Source organism: Myotis daubentonii, chromosome 11, assembly GCF_963259705.1.
Source record: "Myotis daubentonii chromosome 11, mMyoDau2.1, whole genome shotgun sequence".
Classification (NCBI taxonomy): domain Eukaryota; kingdom Metazoa; phylum Chordata; class Mammalia; order Chiroptera; family Vespertilionidae; genus Myotis; species Myotis daubentonii.
In genome coordinates, this window is record NC_081850.1 from 9,673,046 (window position 1) to 9,685,619 (window position 12,574).

The 12,574-nt window shown below is 44.3% G+C and overlaps 1 protein-coding gene across 1 annotated transcript; it reads right to left on the bottom strand.

Moving 5' to 3' along the window:
• Positions 1-817: 817 nt before the first annotated feature.
• LOC132212728 (protein FAM240B-like) lies at positions 818-8,988 on the bottom strand. The gene is made up of 2 exons (XM_059658727.1): positions 8,846-8,988; positions 818-1,380 (listed from the first exon to the last, which is right to left on the bottom strand). Exons 1-2 carry the CDS (start codon positions 8,986-8,988, stop codon positions 1,287-1,289), a joined length of 237 nt encoding a protein of 78 aa, XP_059514710.1. The 3' UTR covers positions 818-1,286.
• Positions 8,989-12,574: the final 3,586 nt, after the last annotated feature.

Here is a 12,574-nt window from a genome sequence, read left to right on the forward strand (position 1 = left end):
GCTCACTTTTACAGGCCTCAGCTTCAACAGCAGTTTCTCGGGGGATTTTTCATGATCCCCAGATGTGGTTAGGTACCTTGATATATATTCCCAATGATGCTTTGTCCTTGCTACTATTCCATTTTACTAGTAGCCACTTTTTTTAAAAAACACTTTGCACACATTTCCCCAGCTGCTGTTTGCTGTGTACTGTTTGCTGTTTCTTTATTGTATGCAGATTGGATAAGGGCCCATAGCAGGGTCCTGAGCGCTGCGCCCTGGCTCTGGTAACTGTGGTGACCAAGAACCACCTCTCTAGCCCTCTTGCCACCCATGGCTCTCTCAGCCATGATGAGCTCTTCCAGTCTTCCAGGGGGAGCAGTTTATACCCCAGATGGCATCCCTAGCCTGTCTCAGAGTATCAGCCACCTCACCCCCTGTACCTCTGGCCGTCTGGGTAACATGGCCGCCCAGGGCTCCCCACTCCGCTCCTTTCCCCTAGTGCGGAATCCCTGGGCAGAGGAGCCCTAGTGGCTGCTGGAATCCTTCCTGCCCTGTGACCATGATCTGGGCCTGAGAGGAGCTGCAGTGAGGGTGGCTTGAAATCCCAGAACATGTCTGGGGACAACTGGAGCTGGCATTGCTATTGCAGCTGAGAACTAACCAAGACGGGGAATTAGCACAAGGCACACACACCAGCGAGGGCACTGCAAACATATGTGCTGAGCATTATCATGTTTTCACTGCTTATTTCTAATTAAGCATGTTTATGAAAAAAAACCAATACAAATCATACAAAGAGAAAAGAAATTAGTTTAGTTTATTTTCAAACCACATCTTCTCTTTATATGAATTGCTTTATTTCTGTAAGTGGTTGCATTTTTGTCTTCACGCACATGGGAGACAAGAAGCAAAGATTATATGACTGTTTTCCCAAAAGACTGAGGAAGCCAGATTCCCATCAAGATCATTGCCCTCTGGCAGCTTGGAGAAGGCATTCAGCTTTCACAAGGAGAAGAAAATGTGGAAATAAGCTGCACTGCGTGGATCTGTGGAGCAGGGGGAGTGCTAGTTCCAGGAGCTTTTATATTAAACTACCAGAGCTTCCTACCCCATTGGCAGTCACCCTCCTCCTGCAGGGAGAACGCCTTGCTTAGGAACCTCTGTGATCACAGGAAGGACTCGCATGTAAATGGGAGAGCAAACTGAGTGTCCTGCTCAGTAAGTGGACAGAAAGGGAGCATCCGTTTATCTCCTAGAAAGTGCCCTTGGCCTGTTGTCTGTGAAGTGGAGGAGGCAGGAGGCTGTCAGCCCACAGTGTTCGCCTCCTGCGGCTTCTCCTCAGGACGGTCCAGCACCCGCAGCCTCTCCTCCAGTCTCCGCTTCCACCCTTCTCTGAGCCTGAGGGGAGAAACAGTACACTGGGCTTAGTGCATTGGCCTCCATGCCTGCTGGTCCCACGAAGGTTTTTCTTTTTTTCCTTGTAAAAGAACATTATTAAGAGAAACATATGACTTTTACAAATTAGTGAAGGAAAAAGCAAATAGACAAATGAGCAAAGCCTCTGAATATATAATTTCCCCCAAAGTGTATTCCTTCCTGTGTGGATTCAATGTAATCTCAATCAATGTCCCATCTTTTGTAGATAAGAATAAACCGATTCTAAATTTTGTATGGAAAGGAAAAAGAAACAGGTTAGCGAAAACAATTTTGAAGGAAAAGAAAGTTGGAGGACTCACACTGCATGATTTTGATACTTAATATAAGTCTACCACCATCAAGACAACATGGCATTGGTGAAGATCTATTGCAAATAGATCAATGGATTTAAATAGAGAGCCCAGAAATGAATATACACAAATATGGCCAATTGCTTTTGACAAGGGCAAAGACAACTCATTGCAGGAAGGCATATATATATACACAAATGGGGCTAGGACATCATACATCCATATTCAAAAGAAAGTGTGGACTTTGACCCATATCTCACATCTTATATAAAATTAATCATAGATCTAATGTAACTGTAAGACTAAGACTTTCAGAAAAACACCCACAAAAGGATTTTTTTATTATATTCCTTGGGACTAGGAAGAATTCTTAGATACAACACAAAAGGCATGAGTCATTAAAAAAAAGAGGAAGATTTGGGACTTAAATTTGCTCTGTGAAAGATACTGTAAAAAAATAAAAGACAAGCCAAAAATAGAGAGAAGATATTAAAAAATCACATATTCAGGGACTTGGTTCCAGAATATATAAAATTCCAAACTCAATGAGATGAAAATAAACGACTAAATATATAACTGGTAAAATATTTGAACAGACATTTTACCAAAGAAGTTGTGTGGATGACAAACAAGCCTATAAAAGATGCTTAACATAGTTAGAAAAAAGCAAATTAAAACCACAAGGAGATACCACCCACCTCATAGAAAGATCAAAACAAACAAACAAACAAACAAACACCAAAAACCCACCAGGAAAAACAGACAAAAAAGAAAAATATGAAAACAAAACAAAAACTCTTGCCCTAGCATGTTTATCTCAGTGGTTAGAGCATTGGCCCTTGGAATGAAGGATCATGAGATTGATTCCACTCAAGGGCATGTACCCAGGTTGGGGTGAGTGTGGGAGGCAATCAATTGATGTGTCTCTCTCACATTGATGTTTCTCTCCCTCTGTCTCACACCCTCTATTCTATTCTCTCTAAAAATCAATGGAAAAATATCCTTGGGTAAGGATTAACAACAAAACAAATAATTCTTACAATGAAAGCCAAAACAGGTGTTGTCAGGACCCACGAAGGTTAGGGGTTGCCCCTATGATGAGAGCAAAACAAACCCCACCCCAAGTAGTGCAGCTGTACTGCCTATGGAAGCTGCAGAGATTCAAGACTGGAAGACCACAGAGGTAAAAAATCTTCCAATCCAGTGCCATCTGTTGGAAAATAGTAGAAAGACCTCTTCAGAGATAAATGTGTAAGCAAAGGACAGCAAGTACCATGAAGAACCACAGTAACGGAGATGACCATAAAGGAAATGAAAAATTCCCAGAAAGCAGATTGGAACACATGGAAATATGTGATATAAATGATGGAGATTTCAATATTGCAGTTCTGAAAATACTCAACAAGATGCAAGAAAATATCAACAGGGAATTCAGTGCCCTCAGAAAACAAATCAATAAATAAAATGAGTACTTCACCAAAGAGATTGGAATTCTAAAAATTAATTGATCAGAAATTCTGTAAATAAAGAGTGCAATTAAAGAGATGGAGAGTAACCTACCATGTATAGAAAACAGAAGCAAAAAGATGGGGAAAATAATTAATGATATTGAAGATATGAAACAAGAAATGATGCAGAGGGAAGAAGAGAGAGACCTGAACATAAAGAAAAATTAAAGAGCTCTACAGGAGCTATCTGGCTCCATCAGAAAAGGCAATATTAGAAGTATAGGCATTGTGGAGGAGGAAGAGAGGGAGCATGGAATGGAGAGTCTATTAAAACAAATAGTGGGTGAGAACTTCCCAAAACCATAGAAAGACTAGATCCTTGAATCCAAGAAATAATCAGAATACCTAGTTACATCAATCCAAACAGGCCCTCTCCAAGGCATTTGGTATTACAGCTGTCAAAATTAATGACAAAGAAAAAATTATCATGCAGCCACGGAAAAGAAGGAAGTCGACCTACAAAGGAAAACTCACCAGAATTTCATCCAACTTCTCAGCAGATACTCTACATGGCAGATGAAAGTGGTACCAAACATTTAAACATCTGAAAGAGAGAAATTACCAGCCACAAATAATATATCTAGCAAAGTTATCCTTTAAATATGAAGGAGAAATAAAGATATTCCCAGACATACAGAAGCTGAGGGATTTTATCACGAGAAAAGCTCAATTGCAGGAAATACTCAAGGAGTTATTCTACTTGAAACAAAGACCATAAAGTCACAACACTATAAGTAAGATCCCAAAAACTTACAACATAAACAGGGAGAATTTGTGACAACAAAAATATAAAAGAGGAGGGGGGAAAGGTCTGAAGTGGCTAAGAAAGATGAAGATCAGATGCACTAAAAAATGAAAATAAAAAAACAAATTATGGGATATATACAACTCAATTTTTTATAAATCTAACTAGAGGCCTGGTGCATGACATTCGTGAACTTGGCGGGTGGAAGATCTTAGCCTGGCCTGCGCCCTTTAGCAGTCTTGGAGCCTTTGGGGGATATTTGACTGATGGTGGGGAGTGGGCCTAAGCTGCAGTTGGACATCCCATGGAGGCAGAAGAGGCTCCCGCCACTGCCACTGCACTAGCCAGCTGTCAGCCCTTGTGTGGCTGAGGGGTGCTTCCCCTGTGGGAGTACATTGACCACTAGGGGGCAACTCCTGCATTGAGCGTCTGCCCCCTGGTTGTCAGTGCACATCATAGTGACTGGTTGTTCCACCGTTTGGTTGATTTGCATATTACCTTTTTATTATATAGGATGGTAACCACACACAGAAATCCCCAAACCAGGACATATAGCTTAAAAAAAGAGGAAACAGAGCAAAGATGTATGGAATATGATCAAACAAAAACAACAGAAACATAAAGGGAAAGGAACAATGAAGGCCCAGAATTACCAGAAAACAAAAGATAAAATGACTATAAGAAATCCTCATCCTATCTAATAATAGACAAACATGGTAATTGACCGTACCTTCACTATGCCTCTCATTGGCTAATCAGCATGATAAGCAAATTAACCACCAACAAAGATGGCGGCTAATTTGCATACGGCAGGCAGGGCGGGACAATGCAGCCGCCAACTCGAGCCGTCATCCCGGGCTGCAGGCTGTCCCCAGAAGCCGTGGAAGCTACCCAGAAGCCGGTGATCAGTGGGAGATGGGGGTCCCCTTCCCAGGCCTGATGCCTGGGCCAGAGGCATCAGGCCTGGGTGGGGGGCAGAGACAGTGATCGGGGGAAGATGGGGGTCCCCTGACTAGGTTTGACACCTCTGGCAGAGGCAACAGACCTGGGCAAGGGGCCGATCTGACTATGAGAGGGTGATGGGGGTCGACACCTCTGGCTGAGGTGTCAGGCCTGGGAGAGGGCGAAGCTGATGATCGGGGGGAGATGGGCCAGAGGCATCAGGCCTGGGTGGGGGGCGGAGACAGTGATCGGGGGAAGATGGGGGTCCCCTGACTAGGTTTGACACCTCTGGCAGAGGCGTCAGACCTGGGCAAGGGGCCGATCTGACTATGAGAGGGTGATGGGGGTTGACACCTCTGGCTGAGGTGTCAGGCCTGGGGCGGGGTGGGGGTTGGGGGGCAAGCCAGTGATTGGTGTGAACTATAGAGGAAACACCTTTTCTGACCACTCATTGGTTAAGCTCCCTGTATGTCACTGGTAATATTCTTAGTAACTTGGGTAATAAGAATCCAAAAAGGTTATCTAGGGTTTTTCACCACACTGCTGGCGAAAAAAACAAAGGTCCACTGCTGGAGGGCTAAGAAATGTCATATGCTGTCCTAGCTGGTTTGGCTCAGTGGATAATGCCTTGGCCTGCCGATGGCAGGGTCTGAGTTCAATTCTGACCAAGGGCATCTACCTAGGTTGCAGGCTCCTCCCTGGCCGGGGCCCAGGTCAGGGCTCCTGCAGGAGGCAACCAATCAAAGTGTTCCTCTCACTTTCATGTTTCTCTCTGTTTTCCCTTTCTCTTCCACATTCTCTAAAAATCAATGGAAACATATCCTCAGGTGAGGATAAAAAAAATAATAAAGAAATTATTATTATATGAAAGACACATCTTGAAAATGCCTGAAGAAAGTTGTCATTTTTTCATGGTGAAGGGACTGGAGTCCATGTTGATGAAAAAACCTTGCTGGCTGCAGTGACTGGCAATGGCTGCAGCAGCGTGGTGATGGGGCTGGTGCCTTCCCCTGATCAGTCTGGTCACCTCCCACAAAGGGAGGCCAGACTGCAGCTTAGGCCCTATCCCCAAGGGGAGCAGAGTGCAGGCATAAGCCGTCACTAGGACATCCCCTGAGGGCTCCCAGTATGTGAGAGGGGGCAGGCTGGGTTGAAGGACACCCCCCACCCCAGCACACGAATTTCCTGCACCGGGCCCCTAGTACATTAATAATTAGCCTAAATGGAAATGGTCTGAATTCACCAATAAAGAGGCACAGAGTAGAGAGTGGAGAAAAAACAAAACCCAACCGTGTGCTGCCTATAAGAGACACATCTAAACTGCAAAGTCAAAGGTAGATTCAAAGCAAAAGGGTGGAAAATGACTCTCCAAGCAAACAACAGCCACAGAAAAGCAAGTGTAGTCATCTTTACAACTGACAAAATAGATTTTAAGAAACAAAGATAACATGTGACAAAGATGGATACTTTATAATGATAAAGGGAACACTACATCAATAAGACATAACACTTCTTAATATATATGCACCCAATCAAGGAGCACCGAAATATATAAAAACTATTCACAGAACTAAAGGGAGAAACAGATCAAAACACAATGATAATTGGGGACCTTAGTACTCCATTGACAGCTCTAGACAGATCAACCAAACAGAAAATCAATACAGAGATATTGGCCTTAAATGAAACACTGGACCAAATGGACATAATTGACATTTACAGAACCTTGCATCCCATAAAATCAGATGATGCATTCTTTTCCAGTGCACATGGGACAGCCTCAAGGATAGACCATATGTTGGTCACAAAATTAGCATCAACAAATTCAAGAGGATTGAAATTATACCAAACATAGTCTCTGACCATAATGCCTCGACATTAGAAATCAACTGCAAAAAGGACATAAAGAAACCCACAAATACGTGAAGATTAAACTACATATTACTGAAAAAAATGGCCGGATCAAAGAAGAAATAAACGGGGAGTTCAAAAGATATATAGAGCCAATGAGAATGACATTACAAGATATCGAAACCTCTGGGATGCAGTGACAGCAGTAATACGAGGGAAGTTTATGTCATTACAGGCCTGTCCGGGTTGGTGGCAGAGCTCATGTCTGGGTGTGGAGATAGGTTATTTACCCTCAGGGGCTAAGAAAGGTTTTTATAAGTTCATGTTGACTCAGCACATGCGAATTACACTTGTTTTCAGCTCGGCATGCTCACAAACATGGAGGCACGGTGCCTTGCTGACTAGCAGAAGGCCCAGCCGCCACTCCTCTTGTGAGTGGATATCTCGGCAAACAGACCACTTGGCTGGGCTGCTCCTATTTTAGGGAGAAAAAACATAGACAGTCCCTGAAAAACTGAGCTGATTTGTGGGCTGCAAGGCTCTGCACATGTCCAGGCAGGTGCTGCTCCTTGTCCTCAGAGCAATGTTGACACATGTGACACATGTCTTCTCACATAAGTACATGTTCTCCTCTGAGAGAACTCCTTTGGCTAGAACACAAGTTCATTTGCCCATGAGGGAAAGACCACACTAGCCTTCCCCCACAGATCTTAATATGTATAACCCCAGATGTGGGATCTTCCACATTCACACTTACCTGTTGACACAATTCTGAAATTTAGTATAATCTCATGTGCTGGGGATGGTAACAGGAAAGATATTTTGTAGTTCATCCAGATATAAACAACAGAACCTCATTGTTATTTATATAAATACTAGAGGCCCAGAGCATGAAATTCATGCATGGGTACAGTCTCTAGGCCTGGACTGTGATCCAGGCATCTTCCCCAGCTACCCGCACCTGGCCGGGCCCCTGCACCCCACTGCCCTATTACCCATTGAGCGATTGGAGCCTGCCTGCCAGGGAGAGAAACTGAGTGGTCGGCTGTTTCTGCCCGATCGCCAGCCTTGCCCCTGCCATGGGTTGCCTTTTGTGTGTGGGGCAATCTGTGAGGTCCTTGGCCTGGCGCCGCCCACATCCCCCGCTACCCACCCCCAGTTTCCCATTCACCATTGGGTGATGGGAGCCTGCCGGCTGGGGAAAGAGACTGAGAGGTGGTCAGTGAGCCTCATAGTGACTGGTCGAGTGGTCGTTCTGGTTGTTCCACCATTAGGGTCAATATGCATATTACCCTTTTATTATATAGGATGCTCATTTTATCTACAAGTCATTGGTTCTCAGTGGGGTGACTATGCCTTCCAGGGCACATTTGTTAATGATGGGAGATAGTAAACAAGAATTCTCTGGCCCCAAATGTCAAATGTGCTGAGGTTGAGAAACACTGATACAGATTGTGGTAAGACTGAGTGGGTAGAGAGTTTAACATGTCTTTAATTTTCTATACTTTATGATATTCTGACATCTTGAAAAGCTTGCTGGCCACAGAAAAACTGCCCATCCAGGACTTGCCCTCTCTTAGAGAGAGCAAAAAGTTTGGCTGCTAAGCATCTAGATCAATCCTGCTCCTGTGACCCCAACTACTTGATTACCTAATTGTCCCACGTGAAGCCATATTTCCTCTGTCCCAAATCATCCCACGGCAAGGGACCAGGCAGCTAGGAACCACATCTATAGACTAAATAAATCCACTGGAATTATTCAGCTAGCAGTCCCAACCTGACCACCTGCCCTTCCTCGCCTTTCCCATGGAGACCCCAGGAAAGGCTCTGGCTTAGACTTTCCCTTGGGTTCTGCCTTCTGCCACCTGAGGGGAAGCTGGCGTTTCTGCTGTGGCTCTGCATGGCCCGTGGTGGCCCCTCCCTGAGCCCTCATTCTTCCTTCTTCTTGGCTGCAGTGACTTTACCACACCACAGCCAGCACTCACATTCTCAGAACAATGGGTAATGAAATCATCCAGGCTCCCCATCTTCACATCTGGTCTATTTCCGGGGAACCCTACTTTCCAAAGCAGTAGAGAACCCCCACATACTTCCTCAGGGCGCTCCTTCCTTGACGATCCTCCTCCAGCTCCCGGTAGTAAGTCTGTTTGCTAATTTCTTTTTCCCAGAAGCTTTTGAGCTCGTGACAAGTTTCACAGCAAAAGACTTCTCGTCGGATGTATTGGTTGTTCATCCCCTAAAAACAAACAAAAACAAAATAACAGATCTCAGCCCCTCAAATAAAGCCACTCTAATGTGGAGTCATGAAAGATGGCTTTGAATCCAGACATTGCCTTGTATACTTTTAGTGACTCTGAACAAATCACCCAGCCACTATGAGCCTGTTTCCATAACTGTAAATGTGGATAATAATTGGAAAATATTGCAAAAAGATTTAAAATGAGCAAAAATTAAAAATGTGTTGAGTAACTGTTCCAGATTATCTGGTTATACACAGGCCGGGCACTTTCATTGTCCTTGAGCTAGTTCACAACTCTGTAAATTATAGAAAAAATGTGGTAGCACAAGTCATTCTTGAACACAGAAATTCAAATAAATTTTGTCCAGTGGGATGTAATTGATATCCCTATGGATATCAACCAATTTTTCATAAACTTGTAAATTCATCTCAGTATTCTTTATTGCCTATATGTGTGTGTGTTTTTAAATTCTCCTTTGAATACGTTGTAAAATCTTTCTAGTTACCTCATTAATTAATTATTAAGCTTGGTACAATACTTGAAATGTTTATTTTACATTTTAAGAGAGTCATGATTTTAACTTTGTTAAAAAAAATTATCCTTTAACAGTTGCTTTACTGCTGCATGTGAAATGGATAACGTACGCAAATAGTAAATAGACACTCGACAAATGTTATGCTCTTTCCATTTCCCTCACAGAATAACAATAACCTCTATGGTTTATTGAGCACATAGTGTGAGATGGGCATTTTACACATGCGGCTGCATTTGATCTCACTACAGCTCATAGATGGGTGATGTCACACTCATTGGTCTGATGAGAAAACTGAGAGAATTTGCCTGTCGTCTCATTACTGAACATGAAGGAATGGGGATTTGAACCTAGGTTTGTCTATCTTCAAAGTAGATGCTCTCTCCTCCGTCACTCCTCATCATGAGACATGGCCACTTGGAGCAGAGAAGGACAGATGACTGTAGCCATTACTGTGACTTCGGTCAAAACCCTTCCTGTGCTCTGAGCCCAAGTTTCCTTTTCCATGAAGTGGAGATTAAATGTGATCATACCGCGGACACTGTCCAACACAGTGCCATTCGCTCCCCAACGTTCATCTACCCACACAGCAGATGCTTGCTCTTGGGAGCTCACAGTCTGAGTCCTGTCCCCCCCAGGGAATCACCACTGACGTTCTCATTGTCTGTAGTTTATGTATGATATTAAATGCTTTGCTGCTTATTGACTCAGCCTATATTTAACAATTCTCTATCTCTGTTGCTGGGCTGACGAGACTAAAAATTCTTCAATCTCAGGGACAAGATGCTTCCTTTCTTGTCCCAGGTCCAGTGTTGGGCTGTGTCCAGAGAAGCCTTTAGCAAAAGCACTGGTGGTGGGTTTCACCCTTACACCATTTAGGCTGTACATTTGGGAGTCACTGAGGGATGCCCGACATGTCTAAGAGGTGGTTATGTTACTACAGTTGACAGTTGCTACTCCGCTAAAGATTGGACTCAATCCCATAGGCTATTGCTCAGCCTAACTGCTTGTTTTGCTGGGAACTGCGGGAAACCTGAACTTCAGCATCTAAGATCATGCCGACTTGTAAGAACTGCTACAAGGGGAAATGCATTCTCCTTTAGATGGCTTGTAACAGCCTCTCCTCCTTTCCACGCCCCCCACTTTTTTTTTTACTTGTTTTGCATTTGTTGCTACATTAACTATGCTCATTGTGAGAAGCACGTTAGTAGGTGGGATCATCTGCCTTGTACTGTAAAGAAGCAAAATTGATAGCAATTTTAGAAATACCTCATAATAAAGCAGGGAGCAGGGAATGAACGGTGTCCAGTGTTCCCTATGGGTACTGACCGCTGCTCTCTGCACCTGCAGAGGGGCTCTGAGGAGAGCAACAAGGATCACTTCCCAAGTCGTCCTCTCAGTGGGACCAGGGAGAAGGGGAAGCGCTGTGATCTCCTTGAGACAGATCGTGGTGCTTTTCTAGTCACAGAAATAAGTTCTAAGGAACGTGCAGGCATGCACACCTATCAGGTACGTGAACCTCCTGAATCGCTTAAAGGTCTTTGAGATAAAACTTGTATTTTTCCCCGAGGATTTTTCAAAGTGAGGTGTCTTCATTCTGTTCTAAAGCAACTTTTTATAAACACACGTTTATGTTTTTGCAGTCATTTATCCAAATTTCAATTTGGTACTTTCATCCTATGGTGTATGCAGATGGGAAGGAAATAGACTTCCCAGGTGACCTATCCTGAGATTCTCTATGAGTATAGGATATTTTTTATTGACACCCAGATAGCTGTGTTTTCCTGCACCTTCAATGGCACAAAACTCAGCAGCAGCAAGTTTAAATAACTCTAATGGCTAGGAGTTCACAGGAATGAGTCATTCTGGTTATCTTCATACTAAACAGGTAGGAATAATAGCTGCTTCCCCCTTTAAGAATATCTATCAGTGTCATTGAGTTTACCTTTTTGAGTCCCCAATATTGCTATAAACATAGGTACAGAGAAATATTTCTCTTTTCTAAGATAGACAATAGGGTAAAAGGCAGCGGTATTGGCAATGACACCCAGTCCCTGGGTGACAACAAGGAGTGACATGATTTAGGGATGAAGCAAGGCTGTCTCACTAGTGGCCAGATAAGCCCTGTGACTGGCCCTCACCTACTGGTGGGTGGACTGGGGGTCTGTGATCTCTGGCTTATTGTTATGCTCTTCATTGAGCACAGGTTGGATGCCTTCAGTCCTCAAAGTGCTTTACAGTCCTCATTCATTTCTCACAAGCCCACGCTTGTCCACAGTTGCAGAGGAGGTGCAGAAAGGCAGGCCATGGCCTAAGGTCACCCCATTGAAGGGTTGCAGTTGGGATTCAAGCCCTGCCCAACTCCAAAACCTGTGCTCACCACCAGCACACGACTTGGCAATCAGCCACAAAGATGGCACTCGTGGAAAGAGCTGGGTGGAGCATACCTCCTGCTTCAGTTGTTCTGAGCCATGTGAGGATCATTAATCCCTTATCAAGGCTGAACTAGATGAACTTTTTTCAAGATTAGTCCATGCTATTACAGTAACACAGACTTCCTTTTCTCTCTTCAATGCCTTTTGTCATAGGAGCACACCACAGCAGTTTTATGTGTTTCACGATAAGGACACACACACAGACACAATGCTCATGGACAGGGACTCCTCCTGCACCCACACTTTGGGAAATGTACCCTCACCATCCGGCACAAACGCCCCTTCCATCACCCGGCAATTCTGCCTCTACAGGTGCCGAGGATGTGGCTGCCGCTTCATCTCCTCTCAGGTGGGCCTTGTCCTTGGGATGGAAACACCTGAAGGGCTGATGCTCGCAGGTCCAGGAGCGAGATGAGGCGCCTTCGGGGGGACTGCTGGGTGTCCCCTCCCATCCCCTCTTCGGGCCCCACGGACAGAGATTAGAATGAGATTCCTTTCTTCCTCTTCTTCCTTCTCAGATGGGAGCGGGAGCACGTGTGAGAGTGCTTCTCCTCAGGTCAGCACCTTTTTAGAAAGCATTTTCTTTTCCCCTCTCCTCACAGTTCAGTCAAG